Consider the following 20,530-nt stretch of genomic DNA (forward strand, 5'->3'; position numbering starts at 1 on the left):
AGTAAAGATATCCAATAGTTATCTTTATATCGAAACGGGACGATACACAATTACCCCCGCCCGATCAAAGGACTTGTCCATTATGTAATGTTGAAGTTGAAAACGAATTTCATTAAAGTTCTGCTAAAGTCAACATCTAGGACATTCCTTAATGAAATGTTTTCATTCATAGTTTTAATAAATACAATAAATTAAGCACTGAAACATAGCTTAATTCATCTTTATATGTATATAACACACAAGCACAAATCAAACTTAGGAACAAATGTTTTATAACTTCTATATAACATTAACAACAAAGATGCATTTAGCAATGTTTCATTGATAAATTTAATGTATTATTAAAACTATGAATGAAACATTTCATTAAGGAATGTCCTAGATATTGACTTTAGCGGAACCTTAAGTCGCCGATCACGAAGTGGCGGTGACTTACTGTTTTTTACTGTGTTTCTTCTTCTTCTTCTTCTTCTTATTATTATTATCATTATTATTATTTTAATTCTCCTGTCATAAAAATTCTTATAAGTGTCCACCCCTTTTCTCAAAAGTGGCTCCTTAGATTGAGATAAAACTTCTCAGAAAGTTGGAACTACTCTTCGAAGGATGCAGAACTTAAAAAAAAAAATCAATTGCCGCAATTTTTTCAAAATGGCCGCCGGACTGAACGTATTCATTTTTTACACCGGAAATTTGAATCTCGTATATCTCGAAAACAGCTCATCAGAATCAGAGGAAACTTGGTATATATGTTGGGCTCAATAATCCAAACAAAATCAAGAAAAAAATCGCGTGCGTCTCGGCCGCCATATACAAGGTATAATTTAAACTTGAATTCATAAACTCAATGGTCCGCTATCATTATGTACAGTCCTAGCTTTCTATTAATACAAAACCATTACAACCATCTTCCAATTATAATTGTAACATAGTGCAATAACCGAGTGACGAACTGGTTATCATATGTGGTCTGTTCAGGAAAAAAAAAAGAATTTGGTAGGTTTCGACATGCGTCATGAACCTCCTCTTGTATGATTTTTATTTGGGGACTGCTACTAAAGTCATGTTTATGTCTTTTAAAGAATATTTTTATATTCTTTCCATAAATGCTTTAGAGAAAATCAAGAACTAGGGACAATATCACAGTTTACTCTACATTCACAAGAAACTGTCATTGTTTGTTATGCGATTTTACCCTTGGTTTGTTATTTTCCCCAGTCTTATATTATATAGACTACGACCTCTTTTTGATGACTTTTATCGCATGTTGTTCTTTGTGGGTAGGAGCGGAACTATATCTTTTCTTTGCATGTCACAAGTTAAGACCTTGTTAATTCTGTAGCTGGTCGGGAGCTAACTCCGATCATGGGAAAGTTATTTTTATAGGTTGCTTTGCGCTGTTTTTATTAATCACCGTTTGAACATTGTTTTCTTTTTGAAATAATCTCCTTTTCAATTTCTTCAGTTGTACATCCTCCCAACTCAGGGTTTTGAGTCCACCCTCGCTCCCTCCAACCCCTGACATCACTCATTCATATATAACGATATAAGTACTAACCCTTACAAATGGTAATTCAATCGGATCCCAGCAGTAGGGTTAATTTGTAATTGGTTACTTTTACTACAATTGAGAATCGATCTACTCTTTATGTTGATCATTTCGACGTTGCTCCAGTTTTCTATCAATACTTCACCTTTAATATTGACAACACGATTGGGATTTTAGTGTCATGCTTTTTTTTTGTGGTTATTTATAAATGCTGTATAGAGTGTTCAATTCTAGCGATTTTTTTTCAGAGGGCATTGGTATACGTTAAGCATTCAACGCAAAAATCGTACGTGTGACAGCAACTTAATTTCTTGATATCAGTGGAAAACTGTAACATTGAACAACATATTGATTTACATCGTTTCGTCAAATGTGGAAATGAATTTAAAGATTTGATGCTGTTTTATGGGGGATGGGGTGGGGTAGGGTTGCACCAGTGGTATAAAAAGTGTCCAAAGATATAAAAATGATTCAGTTTTTTCTTTTTTGTGCATGACAAATTGATTCGTAAATAGGAGGTATAAGTGTACTTGAATGTCATATTAGTGTTGATGAGTGATTGTGAGTGGCGTACAGGGGCTAACTCACGCGTTCACCATTTTCCTAATGAAATGTGTCTGTGTATCATTTATTCGGACTGTTTTCTTTGAGTCTTTGCAAGGTACTGTATAGTATTCTGTGCTGAGCTGACGTTTATGAATTAATTTTTGAAGCAATGTACAAGAAAAGTCGTCGGCTAACTGCAGATTCCCACACACCCAAAATTTAAGTGACCTATATTGATGTATTTCATAAGGTTCATTCTCAGCGAATTCAATCCATGAAACAGCGGATGAAAGATGATAAAAATAAGAAAAACATATTTCTAGTATCAATTTATAGTTTAGATTTTCAGCTGGAAGTGGTTTATATAAAATCCAACACAATCTTAAATGTCATTATCGATCAGCATATCTCATATTTTCAGACATGTTCGACTGACCTGCAATCTGTTTGAATCTAAGGGGAGGGTGTAATGAGGAGATAACACTGTTTACAGAGATTTGTATCGTTATATTTGATTCAACGTTATTATTTAAAAATTCGCCGGAAATTTTCTGTATACGCGCATCTCCTGAAATAGTTTGTACATACCGTAGCCTACGTACCGTACTTGGAAAGATGCACCTTTTACACCTCTATAAAGGGGGTGCATTTTGATGACACATTAGGCCTCTGTGGCTTGGATGAACGAACCTAAAGTTGTGTAATGTTTGTGAATTTCTATATTTTTCGGTTAACTTTCTATGTGATCCGCGTTTGTGTGATGTAATTTCTAGTACAGGAAATGAAACTGCACGGGTATTTTCCAACATTTTATTAACCAAGGCGTCAGAGCGTGTTCCGATGTGGGAGGGGGTGTGCATGGTGCCCTGCTGATCAATGCTCGTCTTCCCTTTCTGAAAGAAATTATATTATGTGAAACAGGAAAAATACGAGGTAACTAGTAATAAACTTGAAATGCTTTCTTTTTTCTAACGAAAATAATACAGGGTGAAAAATTGATGTAGTAAACCTTCTGTCTCTGTATACGCAGATTGATTTTATTGTTTAAATTTGCACATACTACATAAAGCATTAAAAATATCACTCATTCAAATTACATGTAACTGCAAACGTATGTTAATACTTCAACCATATGATCAATTATCGATTGTGATATGATTTGAGACTTTGCTTGCTCCTAACGATACCACAAACAAAGGTGTTTTTACCTATCCCATCTACAGAATATGTAGAATTAAACTATGTACGTTCCATCTCCTCGCACTACTGTAGGGCCACCAGAATTTCCGCCTGCATAGACTGGCGCACTCCCAACTGATCCAGGATATAGAGGTGAATTAGAAAACACGGGTGAACTTCCGGAAACTACTTGAGGTGAACCTCCCGTCAATACTTGAGGTGATCCACCAGAGAATACTGGAGATGGGCCACCAGAATATACAGGAACGGAACCTCCAGAATACACAGGAGCTGAACCCCCGGAATATACAGGGGCGCTATTTCCTGTGTTTAACCACGATGTCTCAGCTACTGGATTGTTGCCTCCGGCATAAATTGGAACTTGTCTAGCAACTGTTTGAGTTTGATACTGAACTTGTGGGATTGTTTGATACTCAATAGATGGCACATTGCGTATAACGTTCTGGTATTCAACGACCGGAGTTTGAACAACTGAATTACAAATAGAGAAATCAAAATTTGAAGTACATGTGTACACTATACAAACACTTGGATATTTTCCCGTAATAAATAGGCATAAGCAAATAACTTCGTAGTAAACTTAAGATTTGTAATATTTGTTCATCTTACACAATTACAAGTGAAAAAAAATTGTTTTATTTTTGTTAGACCTGTGAAAGGACAACCTTGACGCACGCCTGTTAATTTGTTTTCTTACCATAGTAGAGGCGCGCCTCATAAGTGTAATAGCAAACTTCAAGGTATTTATAGTCTACTATGAATAAAAATCCTTCATAATAGTTATAATAAGTATCTAAATAGTACTAAGTGTATAACTAATGAATACCTGCTATATTTCGGCCACCACCAGAACCACCTGTTGAAATATAATTTAAAAAAGTTTTAACGAGTTGGAATTTCGTTTTGTAAAACGAATACACATAAAATCAACGATTTGTTTGCCATCGTAATACTGAATTACTCTCAGGCGAAAAAGACAGGCAAAAAAAATTCGATTAGACACCATGGCGATAGATTCTTAGTACCACAAATCACCTGTGGCAACAAATTACATTCTGTTCTAATACACGGATGGTTTGTATTATGATTGATAGCCTGTGTAATTACAAATTAACAGGTGATCTGTTACGGGTACATACTACTAAGTCAAATCAAAGGGAGCTTAGTCATGTATACTTATTAACAGGTGTTAAGTCAAAACGCCATTACAAGGATCAGTTTGAGGAGGATCCAGGATTTCATTTCATGAAACATGTTAGCCGACCAGAGTGAAGGCATATATTTAGGGTAAAACCTAGGGAATTTAATGCGGGTGTGCCCTTTTGAATCATGTTGTTTTTTTCTTCCTTTAAGTTATAACTACTTTGAATTCTCTTGATTGGAATTGTTCGTGCATGACTTTATTCTAGTTATACAGAATGTCGAAAACATCGATTATGACATCTTACCAAAACCAAGTCCTCCTCCATGACTTCGTCCTCCGCCGAAACCACCACCACCACCACCAGTGGTGAAACCGCTTAACAGATTTCCTAAGAGACCAGACGCTCCATATCCTGCTCCAGAGCCGTGCCCTCCTCCAGGACCGTAACCACCCCCATATCCACCCCCATATCCACCGCCGTTGCCACCACCATAGCCCTTACCACGACCACCACCGTATCTTCCGGCGTTCACATTGGATACAATTAGTACCAAACCAAACAGAAACAGGAATTTGAACATATCTGAATACAATGCAAACATAGATTGACTTTAATTAAAAGATTTCTACACTAGACACTTGCGAATTTAAGAATTAAGTGCCGTGTACATTCTTTTCTAGATTAAGTGACTCTGCTCTAAAACTTCGAGTGCTAGTTATATTCCCTGTATATTGTTATCGGAAAGTAATTACAATGCAAAGTATAAACAGAATTTCTAACACTTTGGTAAAATTTCGCCATTTTTTAAAATTTTACAGGAGGTGAAACTGGACAACCCTGCACAACCATAAACAATTATAAAAAAAATAAAAGTGGTCCTTAAAATGTTTTTGATAGAGTCTTAATAGAGGAACTTTGTAATCTACAGATGCAAAGATGAGTATCGATTTAACGTTTATCTTACCTTTTCAACGGTTCAGATGGAATTACAAGAACAACTTGTCTTTGGGGTCTTGTTAGGTATATTATCACGTGATTATGATTATGCTGGCACCCGTTTTATATTCAATGAGGTCGACCTAGACTGAACTCTGACAGATCTGATTTATAGAAATGCAAGAATTTCATACTTTTCTGCAGTTACGTAATCGATTAGGAATTTTCTTAAACCACATTACGAGTGCGTGTTGCGTAGTAAAACATGTAGTATGAACTGGATTGGAAGGGTAAAAAAGTCCACAAACAAGGAATGCTTGGTGCTCTTCAATGCAAATTGAATTGTCGTAGTATTTTGAATAGAATTTGGTATTAAAATTCTATTACGATTTGTGACGCGTTAATTCGGGAAGCAACTGTATATATTTGAGAAATCTGATCTTGAAGAACGAATGTCCATAAATGGAATATAGACCAATGATGATCTAATTCCACTAGTTTCTAAATTTCTAAGTTATTTATATTTGGTCTGTCGAAACAAAAAAAACAGCAGAACAAAACGGACAAAAGACAACAAATACTATCTTTAAAATAGATAGCCCACGCAGTAAAATTTTGTTCCTTTTACTTTAAAGTTTCTTTATTTCTGTCAAGAAAATAACACATATGGCAAGTCATTTCAAATTTTCCATACAGTTTTTTCCAACGCCCCTAGTTATCAGTATTTTGCCGATCAGGAAACAGAATTGCCATCAGGTGTCTTGCGTTTCCATAGAAGAGCGTCCTTCAGGTCAAAGGGTAAAAAGCGAAACTACAGTCTGCGTCGGAAAAATATAATCTGACGGCGAATACAAAGCACCTCGTTTGCAACAATTTAATACAATGAGGTAAAGTTTCGTGTTAAGGAAACTCTTTCAAAGAAAGAATCATACTATATACATGTATATTTTAAGATTCTTCTCGAGACGGGAGGGAGTATGTAAATAGAAAAAAGGAACATATTTAGCAATTTATTGACTTGAGAAGTCTTCTCCTTTGACATTCAAACCACCCTCATAAACAGATGAAATGATATAAACCAATCTCCAAAAAGCCTCATCGCAAATGAAACATGCACGTGTGCACAAAATTAAAGGTTCCTTGATACAAAAAAGTAGTCAAATAGCAAATATTGATACAGAATTGGCTACAAGCTATCAACTAACCTAACTAAGCAGTCATGAATAAGGTAATTAAACCATAATATTCAGACCTACTTTTAGGTGTTCTATTTTTTTATAAAGACTGTATAGAGAAAACGAGGTCGAGAACTAATGTTGAAGCCAAATGCTCTAAGACAGACAAGCCGTTTGTATGCCTCATCACTCTAGGTGTGAAACCGACCAACACGTCATCGATATTACCAGGAAGTCTTGTTCCAGTGATGACTTCATTATATATAGGGTTTCCATAACTGCTAAGTGAAGATGTCAGAAAAAATCATTCGGATGTATAATCCCCAATTCAGTCTGCCTAAACGACGGAATTGATATGTCACTTACTTATGGAATTTGTTGTGTCATCTTGACATGCTACAGTTACATATTGCTGTGCATAATAACCAAGCAAGTTCTCAACAAATGCATACAAAGAACAGTCAAAAATGAGTTTCCCTCAAATAGAACCATTTAGAATTTAGAATGTGTCGCAGTTCAGAACGATTATGTGAATTGACTTGAAAAAAAACTGTTATACGAATTTAGCATTACCCTGTGTTTCGTATATTGTCTTATACGATTTTCTAAGTAACGTAACAAATGTCTTTTGATACAGACGGGTGGGAGTGTTGTACGACCATAAGACTAGATGAGCGGAAATATTTCTTTCTTCGAATTATTTTCTCTCTCTTTCTTTGTCATATTCCTTTAGTACTTTTAAGAATATTCCAGCAAGTTTGTCTGTGTACTTTTAAGAATATCCCAGCAAGTTTGTCTATGTACTTTTAAGAATTTCCAACCATCAGTCTGTCTGCAACCGGAAAACAGAGTGTTGCAATACTTTCGACATTTAGACTCCAATTTGAGTAGCGTGACTCTTGCTCTGAGAAGTACGTCTTTTTCACAGACGTGAATTATTTTCGGAGTTGGAAGTAAATGATGGGTTCCTTTGGGTACTTTTAGTGAATTCCTCATGAATTTGTCATGCTTACCATTCATATAGGGAACCAGATTCACTACTTCCAACTAACTAAATTAATGCAGATTTTTTATTCAAAAGATACGTGCATCTTGAAATTCAATTATAATAAAAGTGTGGGTAATTCAACTAAATACCGCAATATTTGTTGAAATGAATATTTCATAACTTGAGTACTGTTTTCAATCAGAAACCCCTCTAGTTTGTGCAAATTGAAAACTCCTATAAAATCACAAAATGAGAGATTATTATTGGCAGTTTTTTTCTCCAGTATATCAATTTTGAAAGTAAGTTCCTTGAAATTCCATTGTAAAATAGGCTTATCAAAAATCTTAAAATTTTGAGAACGACATCAGATATCCACGTTTCAATATTGTCTAATTGACCAACCTACTAAATTTGTATAAATACTATTTACAAACAAGAGGCTTCCAGAAGCTTGAATCGTTCACCTGGCTGAATTTTGCATTTCAAAGGCAATAAATTTAACAAGGAGTTGTCCAACCATTTCGACTGAAGAAGACTTTGGTAGGACTTATCATAAGTATAGTCTCAACATTGAAATTTCTTTCATTCTATTGTAGTTTTCAAGATATTGGCTGGAAACTGTAAAAAAAGCAAAACAAAACAAAAATGTCATTTTTTCGCATTTCAAGGGCAATAACTCTTACAAGGAGTCGTCTGACAACATTGATCCCTTCAAGACTGTCGTATGCATTATAATAAGAATCATTTCAGCTATTGAAAGAATTTGGCTGAACCTAACGGTTTTTGGAGATGTAATATGCGAAAAACTTCTGTCTGATCCCTATGTTCTATTTTTAATAACGGTTGCCATGTTTTTCGACGGATTAAACTCCCAACATCAGTTCTATGCAGGATACCCAATGGAACTGATGAAGGGGGTTTAATCCGTCGAAAAACAGATTAAACCCCCAACATCAGTTCTATGCAGGATATTCAATGGAACTTTCATACCAAGTTTGGTCCAGATTTGTCAAATGTCGGTTTGAAAAAAATGTTAACGACGAAGACGACGACGGACGCCAAGTGATGGCAATAGCTAAAAAATAAATTATTAAAAATCCTGTTCCTCCTTGAACAATTCTCTCATTCGTAACTTTAGTGATTGGTTATTAAAAGTTTTGTTTCTTTTTAGCAAAACAGCACAAAGTGATTTTCATAGACGTCTACTGAGAAGCAAGATGTTTGGTTGATTTTCTCCTCGGAGTTGAAGCAAAAATCATAATACGAAAACAAAAGACCAAGCGAAACATTTATTTCAGTCATGCAATTCTCAAATCAATTGTATTTTTTAAATTAAAAATAAACCGGTTGTAATTAAATAATGTCCCTTCAAGGAATGGAGAATTCATTTTCATTCTAGTCATATGAAATATGTTTAAACCTAGTTGACACATTCCTGAAGAAGTGGTATCTAGAAATAAATGAATACGAATACCACGTATGCTCAGAATAATGTTATTCGTTTATGGGAAATCAATAAAATTTCGAGTTTACTTATTAAGATACAAATAAAACAAATTAACACACGAAAATCATCTCCTTGACCAAGTAAATATATTGTATTATGATTCAAAGAAGGATAACTCTATGTTGATAGAAAACTGAAGTGGGCGGCATCAAAATAGAAAAACAAAAAAACTAAGCGTAGGGAGTTAAAGAGAAGCCTAAAACGATGTAAGAACCGAGTGGAAGTCTGAACATAAGTGATAACTGGGTATAATTTTTTTCTTCATTAGCAAAATATTCCTTATGTTGATGGCAAGTTCAATAATAGACATGGTTGAGGTGAATTTAAGTCTTCTCCACACAACCTAACGCGGAACTTCCTTTTTGGTTACCCACACCTTGAAGCAAACCTTAAAACAGATACCATAAGGATATATTGCAATATTAATATGTTTCATCATTGTGAGTTTTATTAACATAAATTTTGACAGTCTCATTCAAATGTGTGGTATATAATTTTAAAGAAAAACTTGTGTTCTTTTTTGGTTCAATATTAACAATCGAATTTCAGGTTAATTTTCTTTTACATTGAAGTGAATGCCTTGTTCAGTTTGAATGATTGGTATTTTTGTACATGCTTTAAAACTTTGTCAATATGACTTCAACAAATTCTAAACAACTGGGCCTAGATGTGTTAGTGAAATAGTGGTGCACACATACTTAGTATCAGAAGGTTTTTTTTTTATCTTGCACAACTTCTTACAAAAGAATCCTGCCTTCCATATTGAATATTTGTTATAATTTTTGCTCAGAATTTATTACAAGAACTGTTTTTTCTCACTTCTTTTCCAACTAACTATTAACAATGATTAAAGAAAACAAACAATTTGTCATTCATTTTTTTTTATCTCTTTTTTATATTTTTTTCATTGACAATAACAAAGTAATGACATACATGTAGCTTTCATTAAAACCTACTTCAAATAAAATTGATCTGAACATTGTTGTAGTGATGCATATACTGGTAATGCGTTTTGATTAAATGCATATACTGGTAAAGCATTCTGATTAAATGCATATACTGGTAATGCATTCTGATTAAATAATCTGCTGCTTTCCAAAAGAAATATCTTTTATACCATTAAACAGTAGCCCATGCTCAGCCAAATGGTAAAACCTGAGCAGTCCTGTCAAAAACCAACAAAGTATAACATATAAACATAAAAAATGTAAGTCCCACTAATTAGAAACCCCCTCTTTTTAATGAAAATGGTGCACAATGAGATCCCACTATAGTTCTTGGATTTCTTTAATATCTGTAAATCTCTGGTTTGAATGGTCCATCCCTGGGTATGCCTAAGTAGCTGGACTGTTCTTCTGTCAATTTGGTCAGTTTGACACCCAGATGGTCTAAGTGAGCAGCTGCTACAGCCTCGTCCAACTGAAAGAGAAAGAATAGATAGATAAACAAGGCAAACCATGAAATAGAAAGAATAGACAGATAAACATAAACAAGGCATACTATGAAATAGAAAGGACAGATAAACAAGGCATCCATGAAATAGAAAGAACAGATAGATAAACAAGGCATATGATGAAATAGAAAGAACAGATAGATAAACAAGGCTAACCATGAAAACAGAAAGAATAGACAGATAAACAACTTGAAAAACTCTTGTTTCATCACATCTGACAATAATCTTTAAGACAATCTGCTATTAACTTTCATGAAGCATAAGATATAACAGTAAAGCTTTAAGGTCAACAGGTGCATGTGAGTGTAATCTCTGCAAGCCATGAGACACAAAGTATTATAGATCTGCATTCAACCTCACTATCTTAACAGTAATTATTGCAGGCCAGAAAAATACAAGACACCTTAGGCTCATCTCAGGAACTCTTACTAAATGTTCATTAATTTACATTTTAAAAAGGGTTTCCAACAACTGATATTCTTTGCATATACAATAAAAATACAATTTGAAACTGGATAATGACTAGAGAGTTTTTGCTTTAGTATTTTTTAAATAAAAAGTTTTAGAAATTTTCATGGAAATTTCTTTGCAGTATTATATTATATTTATGATTGAGTTATATTCATGTTTATAAACATGAGCAAAATAGTGAATACATTTGCCTGAAAAAAGACTAAAAGATATTCTCTTACCTTCTTTGGAAGAACTGTGACACTGATTTTGTTTTTGTACTCCTCTTTCTTTGTCCACAACTCAATCTGAGCAAGAACCTGGTTGGTGAAGGAGTTACTCATGACAAAGCTTGGATGACCATGAGCACAACCCAAGTTAACAAGACGACCCTCAGCTAACAAAATGACATGTCGTCCATTCTTTAATGTGTATCTGTCAACCTATAAGTAGTAATTAATGTAACAAGTTGTTTTGGAAATGCACAATCCTGTTTCGCAGATCATCAAAATCACATTCTAGGAAATTAAAAGTTAATATACAATAAAAAAGAATTGTGACAAAAAAACCAGAAGTCCATTTCACAAAAGGTACTACAATTCCTAAGTAATGACCTAACAGAAAATAGCATTGTGACATCATAAAACAACTTAAAAAATGAAAATGCAGAAAAATAAGGTCTACAAAGAGAAGTAAAGTCATTTCCATGAAAATAAAAAACTTGAATTACTACTTAAATCAAACGGTATCCTTTTTTCAGAAGGGCAGTCTTAACACTATACCTGTGGTTTGATTTGTTCCTTCTTTGCACAGTTCTCGTTCAACCATTTGACATCTAATTCACAATCAAAATGTCCAATATTGCACACAATAGAATCTTCCAACATCTGTTCAAACATTTTATCGTGGATGATAGAGCTACAACCTGTTGCTGTTACAAACAATCTACATTTAGGTAAACATTCTTCAACTGTTGTTACTTCAAAACCTGAAAAAATTAAGAACAGAGATGATTTTACGAGGTCTACAAACAAAGTGGAAATAGGCAAAATCGAAAGTAAATATATAGTAAAAAAATGAATCATAACCGTAAAATCTGGATTTGAAATAGCAGAATTCTGCTAAATAGCGAAAAAAAATCATGTCTTTAAGAAGAGTCTTCAGGTTGATATCATTTTATTTTTTTTCTATATTTCAAACAGAAAAAAACTATTAATCAACATGGAGGAAAAGAAGAAACATGATTCCCATATTACAAAGTATAGAAAATCTACTTGTCAATTATGGTCATTTTTTTCAAGATTTTCATGCTGTTTTTTACTTGCATACTGCAGGGCCCATTAATTGGAACCACTACTAATAAAAAAATTATTCAAAATTGCACAGTAACAGACATATGCAATCATTCTCTCTTCCTTTCTTACTGTGCACAAGTGTTGTGCACAAATATAGTCTGGTCCAAAAAGTTAAATATAATGCACCTTCCATAGCAGCCTGGAGGGCAATAATTGGATCAATCTCAACAACCATGACACGAGCACCAAATGCTCTCAGAGCATGAGCACAACCCTTGCCAACATCTCCATAACCTGCTACCATGGCAACCTTTCCTGCCAACATGACATCTGTTGCTCTCTTGATTCCATCAACAAGAGATTCTCTACACCCATACAAGTTGTCGAATTTGCTCTGAAAATAAGTTGTATGTTGGTCAATCAATCATTGTTGAATTGAAATGATAAATACATAAGGACAGACTGAGAAAAAATAAAATTTTAAGGAAATCTTGTATCCAGTTTATGACAGTTCAAGTCAAATGAAATAAATTGACCCCCCCCTTTCAATATTGACTAAAAACATTCATCATTGGTCTATAAAATTTCCACAATTAAAAAAAGCAAAATAATGCACATAAAAAACTACAGAATTATACATTAGTTGTTGATTAACGGGTCAATATTGTGATATTTAGACTGCCCACAGGACAGTCTAAATATCACAATATTTACCAGTTTATCAACAACTATTATGTTAATTTCATTGAGGAACCACATCCTTAATATTTTTTTGTTGTACATATAATTGACCTTAAAGAAGTGTGACTTTGTCACATGCATGTCTGAATCCCAACTGTGATATTTCAAAGGGACATAACTCTTAATACCAGCTGGTCATTATTGTGAAATGTTCTGATAATGACCAGTTTTCTGGTCTGTTTTCCTTGTGGTATTGACTGATGGAGAATCTACCATGGAATAAAGTATGACACATGACCACCTTATATCCAATTAGAAAATCAGATTTTTCACCGATATGAAATATATACTAATATAAATCATTAGACTTAAACAGTATATCATCATTTATACAACTTGTATATGTTAATAAAGTTTGAAAAGGATCTAAAATAAAACCAAAAAGAAACCGAGGACATAATTTATTCACAAAAACAAAATGATTTAGTGTTGGATACATTTACAGAGCTGCCAACCCAAAGTTATGAAAAATAGTAAGGCTGGGGGTCTGCTGGTGATATTTGGTGAGAAGCAGCCATTTTTGTTTTTATAAAGCTTTCACATGAAACCTGATTTTGTATTGTAAAATATATTACTGGCAAACACAGAAAAAGACAGCAAAGCAGAATTTACTAATATTAAAACTGGAAATGGTCATGATAACGAAAAAAAATCATTTTTTCAAAATCAAAAATCAAAAAATTTTCTTCCTAATTTTCAATGGCCAAAACAGGAAGACTTATTCTAAGATAGTAGGGGTTGGCAGCTCTGTGGTTATAAAATTCTACTGTTCAACATTTTCGTAACTTACCTTTGTAACAGAGTCATTTACATTGATGGCTGGGATTTTTAGTTTTCCATCTTTCATCATTTTATGTAAATTGTGTACACCTGTGGTTGTTTCCTCAGATAAACCAACAATACCTGTTAGAATACAAATTCATGAATACCAGCTGTACTTCTATCAGAAATAGTACGTAACAGCAAGGAGAAAATTTCAAATACAATTTTAAAAGGGCAATTTATTCCATAGGATTTTATAGCATATAATATATATATTTCACCTAATTAGGTAGGTAAAATAATTTTACTTTTTAATAGTTATTTCACATAGACATTTAAGGAAGGATTTCTCGACTTTTATAGTACACGGCCATAAAATAATTTAGCTGCATTTCATAACAAAAATACCAATAAATTGTGCAAGGGTAGACTGGAAAAAAAAGGGATAAACAGACAAGTTTTCTTTTCTCTGGCCTTAGTAAACTCTCCAAGTTATTTCTTGACAAATACATAATGAACAAATTATTACCAGGTAAATACTGCGGGAATCTCTCGTGGACCAAATTTGTCAAGTCACCTCCATCATCTAAAATCATATTCAGGGGCTGTCCATCAGGGAAAACAAGAGTCTGAAATACAAAACAAATTAATCTAGTCAACTCTGTATTCTGTCCATTTCAAGACGAGTTCATAACTCAAACTGATAATTTATACCGTCTCATTTATTAACCAACATAATGATATTTCTTCCTTGAAATACAATGTACATGTATGGCCGATAAGAAAAGTACAAACTTTCTTTTGCTTAACTATGTATATATTGACAAAATATGAAGAGATATAAAATGACAAGCAAGAATTTGCCTATTGCTCTATACCTGTTCAATACACCAGATATATTCCTCATCTGTCTCGCCTTTCCATGCATAAACAGGTACACCTGTCTTGGCAATAGCTGCAGCAGCAAAGTCTTGGGTGGAGAAAATATTACAACTACTCCATTGAACTTGTGCACCAAGAGCTGTGAGGGTCTCAATGAGTACTGCAGTCTGTGTGGTCATGTGTAGACATCCAGCAACACGGGCTCCTTTCAATGGCTTGGTCTCACCATACATTTTCCTCATTTGCATCAGACCAGGCATTTCATTTTCCGCAATCTCGATGCATTTCCTACCCCAGTCAGCCAAGTTGATATCAGCTGCAACAAAAATTATACAATAATATTACAAAGAAATATATTAGAAGTGTTAAATTATGCTGATGCTACATGTATGTAAAGAAAATGATACAATTGTACATCAATAACTTCATCAGCAGCTTAATCATTCTAAAATGCTCTAATACTCAAATCACTAAAGCATGGCCATTTATATAGTACTGGGTTTGAAAGAGAGAAGATATGAAACATGACAATCAATAAGCATACAACTCATTAAACTAGTAAAAAATAATGTTGGAACATTCATACAAAGTTTGGTTCCAATTGGTCAAGTAGTGTCAGAGAACATTTTAGAAAGAAATAACATAAAAAATTCTCCTAAAAAAAAATTGAAAAAGGGCAGTAACTCTAACATGGCTTAACAAATTAAAACGACAATTCAAATTAAAACGACAATTTGACCACAGATAGATCTCATCATGCTGAACACCTTTACACTGTCAGAATTTGGCTAAACCTAACAGTTTTGGAGATGTATGGCAAAAACAACTATCTGACCCCTATCTTCTATATTTAGTAACAGCAGTTATGTTTTTTGACGTATCAAAAATACCCACATCATTTCTATGCAGGATATCCCAAGGAACATTCATACCAAGTTTGGTACCAATTGGTCAAGTAGTAATAATAATAATAATAATAACTTTATTTCAAGAGGGTTACACAATTAGTTTACAAGCTAATATTCCCTGAGGCCCTCAAACACAAACTATATCTACTAAAAATTAAAAAATTAAAAATAAACAACACAACACAAAAACAAAAGCTGATTTAACAATACCAAATCACTTTAAAACAATACAATATAGAACATTAAAAAACAGTCTAAGCAGCAACAATTTTCTCTTTTAAGATACTCTATTCAAAAGTGTTAAGGTACTTCTTTAGATTGATTTTGAATGAGTTGTCAGTGGCTTGATTAAGTAAATGTTTCTGAACTGTAGTGTGAGAGGAAAAGATTTATCAAAGAAATAACATTAAAAATAGCCAAAAAATATCAAAAAGGGCAACAACTCCAACATGGCTTCACCGACTAAAACGAAAATTTGACCACAGATAGATTTCATCATGCTGAACCCCTTTACCCTTGTCAGAATTTGTCTCAATCTAACAGTTTCAGAGATATATGAGAAAAACTACTGTCTGACCCCTATGTTCTATTTTTAGTAATGGTGGCCATGTTTTTCCATGGATCAAAAACCCCCCACATCAGTTCTATGAAGGATACCACAAGGAACATTCATATCAAGTTCGATTCCAATTGGTAAAGTAGTGTCAGAAGAAAAGAGTTTTGAAAAATTGTCAACAATGCAGGACACCAAGTGATGACAATAGCTCACATAGCCAGGTGAGCTAATTAAACTAGCTATAAGAGTTAGAAGAAACAGATGTGTGGAAATAACTCAGTACAAAGTAGCAAAGTACATGTAGCATCCTGTGCAAGGGTAAATGTGGGTAATCCTGCTATAACATAAAGCTTTAACTAAAATGTTACTTTACACAAAGATTAAGAAATTGCAACAATTCACAGAACTAGAAGCATAAACACCAAATGAGAACTCGGAAGGAGTCAACAGTTCCTGTTTCTTGAAATTGGCTTCATCCCATCAAGAGAACACTGTGGAGGTCATAAATAGATCCCTCGAACTAGCCATGAGTATAAATCTGAAATGTACTATTGTATCAGCAGCTGCTAGCATAAACGCAAATGGAGAACTCAGGTACTCAGAGTCAACAGTTCGTTTCTTGAAATTTGCTTCATCCCATCAAGAGGACACTGTGTGTGGGGGTGCATAAATAAATTCCAAGAATATTTAAATCTGAATTGTACTGTTGTATGGATAAAAAGTGTTTGAATCAGTCAATAAATATTGACTCTTTCAACTCTTTGATAAATGGTCTAAGCTGTATAAATATAGATAGTTTACCAATGTTGATTTCTTAATATTTTATAATCTGAAAAGTCGGATATTTTGAACTCCCATGCCTACGGGTTAATATCTAGGACAAGACAGACGCCGGTACTCTTTTTTTACCAATCATCTGCATTACTTAACACGTAAGCACACGAGTCATTTCTATACAACTATTGTATATTTAAGGGAAAATTATATTGTAATACATACCGACTTTGAATGGTGGCTTTGTTGACATTTTAACAATATTTGTTAATGTAATTTTACGCAGCTGCTCACTGTGACCACGTTACGAAAGAGAACGACTTACGGACATCCCAGAGAATTTATATAAAATTTTAACCAATCAAATTGCATGTTTTAATCGACTTGTGTCAAACAGCATCGTCCAATCAAATAAAAGGATATGCAAAATCAACAAAAAGCATAGAACCAGTTGGAAGGGGGTCTTTATGGGGTTCTTTTTTTTTTTTTTTTTTTTTTTTTTTTATAATAAATATATTTTATCATCCTCCGTATGGAGGGCAAATTAGCAAATCATTGTACATAAAGAAATCAAATACTTGTAGAAAAATGGTAGTGAAGTTTTAATGTTCATTTCATGGTCTATTTATCACATGTATTAATAATATTGAAACATCCAGACACTTAATATGAAGATTGATATAAAACTTACACCATTATTTATGTGCACGCGAGTGCGCAAGACACCAAGGTAGTTAGAATAGTTTAGTATTACAGGACACTAAAAAGCGACCAAGTTTAATAAAAAAATCTATATCATACTATAGTGCAACTCGGCCTATCATAGAAATTGATTAAAAATGAAAACAAACAAAAAATTAATAAATAAATTGTTGAAAAATTGTGCGTGTTAAATCATGAAAAACGCTCACTTCGTGATCCTCACCGGTGATCCTGTCAAGAATTTTTTTGGCCCCCCCCCTCCCCCTTGCCTAAAACTCTGGATACGCCACTAAAAGTGCGCATCTATGCTGTACAACAGTACTATTTATTATGTATATAGTTTACCGAGGTTTCAATGGTACTTTCATAGTGATTTATTCCAACCTTTCGACTATTTTCGAAAAGACTTTGAATCTCTTCCTCTGTTGTTTTGTTTCTGACAATAAGTGAGGGTTGGCAGGGTCTTACCATTTTCTCAGGAGCAGGAGTTAATCTTGAATAATTATAAGTTATTTCTTGAAAAATTTTACTACTCAATTGCGGATCCAAGGTGTCAGAACACTAGATTCGTTGGAAAATTTTGTTAATTTAGAGCAAAAATTGGGGAAATGACCAAATCCCTGGTTCCGCCACTATTATACTACTTGCGTATATAATATGCGTCACAATATGGGAAAATTGTAGATAATGAGTGGATACAATTTTATTTTTTTTCTTTTATTGGCAATATTAAACAAAAATCTAAACAGAAACTACATGTAATTAAATGGTTTGCTTTAATCAGAAAGACTCCTTTAATCGATCACCTTGAGAAAATTTATCATTGGTCCGTCTGAAAACATCACTTAATTAATGTCAATCTTTCTTGCTTTAATCAGTGGTCAACGCTTATAATGGCATACAGAATAATAATAAAGCCTAAAAAACGTCGAAGTCTACGTTTATGTAAACCAACTACAAGATAATCGGACAGGAACTATTCCCGGACACGGATAAAGAATATGACGGATTAGATAAACTATAATTGATTTTTGTTGACATAAAATTAAGATATGCCCTCCTTTTGATAATTTAAATAATTCAAAGACCCTGTGCGTGGTGTTATGTAAAAATTGAAGAGATGCTGTGGAAGTTCACTCCTTCAAATTATTTCTTGAGATAGTGCTTAAATGAAAGACATTGTCAAATAGACAATTTATAGAAGTTTCTGATGTAAACATAAAATAAATTTGGCACTGTCGACTTTTCTTTTCCCTTTGTGTTTCCACAAAAATCCCTCTCTTCCGTTTTACTATTCAATCGGAGCCCCCGTTCGAAGTTTGCCATTGACTTAGGTCAGAGCTGTGCATTTTAAGTTTGCTCAACGAGTAAAATGTACTTATATACATAAGTCCAGTACATTATCATTATAATTGTGTAGTGATGTTCAACGCCACCTCGTCAAAGGACGGTGCGTGCCCATTAACGCATATGTAAAATACTTTTTACAATAATTACCACAGGTACCCCTGGTAATGACTGTACTTAACAAACATCCTATTTTATTTTTTTTATTCGTTTTTTTTCCCAAAAAAACAATGCTTATCCAACTATGTTTCCATTTATACACATATTTTCACTTCAATATGCAGTTCTCTATCTTTGTGCCAGTCGACTTTTCATATACTACCGGGATGGATAAACAATGTTTTTTTAAAAAGGAATGAAAAAGGGGGAAAGTAGGGTTACTACCCCATGTACCTGTGATAATTATGCAATTGCATATGCGGATATAAGAGAAGAAACTTTTCAGAGGAAACAAACATTCCTATGTAAACCCACTTGAGAAAAAGGTCACCTTAAATTGCCTATTCTTCAACCATCCATCTGCACAAGTGGCTTTCCGAATGTGATAGAAAGTTTCAACATGCACGCTGCAATCATGGGCGGATTCAAGAAGCCCGTCCCCTTATCAGTTTGCAAACAATATGAAAATAGATTTTTTTGTGTGTAAATGCATGTATTAAAATGAGTTAATGATTCTTAGATGATTCTCTAGATCTGTCACTTCAACAGACTTATGCCAAATTATTTTCACAATATACAACTTTATGGATCTATTTTAAGGCGATCTGTAAGCATATGAACTGAAGTCATATCTATGAACTTGCCTGCCACCATATATATTAATTGTATCAGCATCAGTCTAGTAATGTACTGCTTTGTCTGACAATTACATTTTTTGTTTTTCTAAATCTGTTTATTCTCATTAATTAAAAATACAAATCGTACACAACTAACAAAAAATATATGATAAGCTGGATAAGAGCGTTGAGGTCACAACAAAAGTAAAGGTTATTGTCCCCTTGAAAATTCAGGTAGATTAGAGGTTACAGACCACCAATTCAACCAATGAGCATTTGGAACGTACGCAAAAATAGTCCTACCCAGAAATTACCCCTGTTCCTCATAGTGCTGTGAAAAAAGTTCTCATCTTATTTAAAAAATTTAAACAGTTTCTGAAAGGAAAAACATTTCTGTACATTTTATAGGTGCATTTTGCTTCTTGTGATGTGAAGCCTAATCTCCATAATGATTTTTAAATATACCCCTATCTTGTGAAAACACTGGGATTTCCCATGCTATTTATAGACCCTTCACTTCCGGTGACCAGTACTGCACTGCAAGTCTGCTAACCCCACATGCCATTCTGAGGATTGTGAGCTGACATATGTAGAATCATGCTGATATATAGTCATCTGCAGGTTAAAGTTAAGGTAAAGTCCAGGGAAGCCATTGAATATTGTGAAATTAGCATAGAAGCCTATGGGAAGTGGAATTAGTGGTTTTTAGTCTTAGACGGCTGAATCTCTGAATGTCAACTTTTAATTATTTAATGCATATGTTCCTCGTCACTGAACTTAATTATGGGGCACCAAAAAGGGAATTTACACTAATGAGAAACTCTGATAAATTAATATC

General features: G+C 33.7%; 2 protein-coding genes across 2 annotated transcripts; both read right to left on the reverse strand.

Moving 5' to 3' along the window:
• Positions 1 to 2,891: 2,891 nt before the first annotated feature.
• LOC148617302 (uncharacterized) lies at positions 2,892 to 5,020 on the reverse strand. The gene is made up of 4 exons (XM_088581627.1): positions 4,744 to 5,020; positions 4,122 to 4,151; positions 3,304 to 3,766; positions 2,892 to 2,988 (listed from the first exon to the last, which is right to left on the reverse strand). Exons 1-3 carry the CDS (start codon positions 5,018 to 5,020, stop codon positions 3,330 to 3,332), a joined length of 744 nt encoding a protein of 247 aa, XP_088437753.1. The 3' UTR covers positions 2,892 to 2,988; positions 3,304 to 3,329.
• A 4,890-nt stretch (positions 5,021 to 9,910) lies between these two features.
• Positions 9,911 to 17,182, reverse strand: LOC148617303 (adenosylhomocysteinase B-like). Its single transcript, XM_088584922.1, has 8 exons — positions 17,093 to 17,182; positions 14,626 to 14,945; positions 14,277 to 14,376; positions 13,776 to 13,888; positions 12,431 to 12,638; positions 11,732 to 11,937; positions 11,192 to 11,392; positions 9,911 to 10,465 (listed from the first exon to the last, which is right to left on the reverse strand). Exons 1-8 carry the CDS (start codon positions 17,118 to 17,120, stop codon positions 10,334 to 10,336), a joined length of 1,308 nt encoding a protein of 435 aa, XP_088441048.1. The 5' UTR covers positions 17,121 to 17,182; the 3' UTR covers positions 9,911 to 10,333.
• Positions 17,183 to 20,530: the final 3,348 nt, after the last annotated feature.

The sequence above is a fragment of the Perna viridis genome, chromosome 5, assembly GCF_037379345.1.
Source record: "Perna viridis isolate PV_CMFRI_1.1 ecotype Kerala chromosome 5, ASM3737934v1, whole genome shotgun sequence".
NCBI classification, from domain to species: domain Eukaryota; kingdom Metazoa; phylum Mollusca; class Bivalvia; order Mytilida; family Mytilidae; genus Perna; species Perna viridis.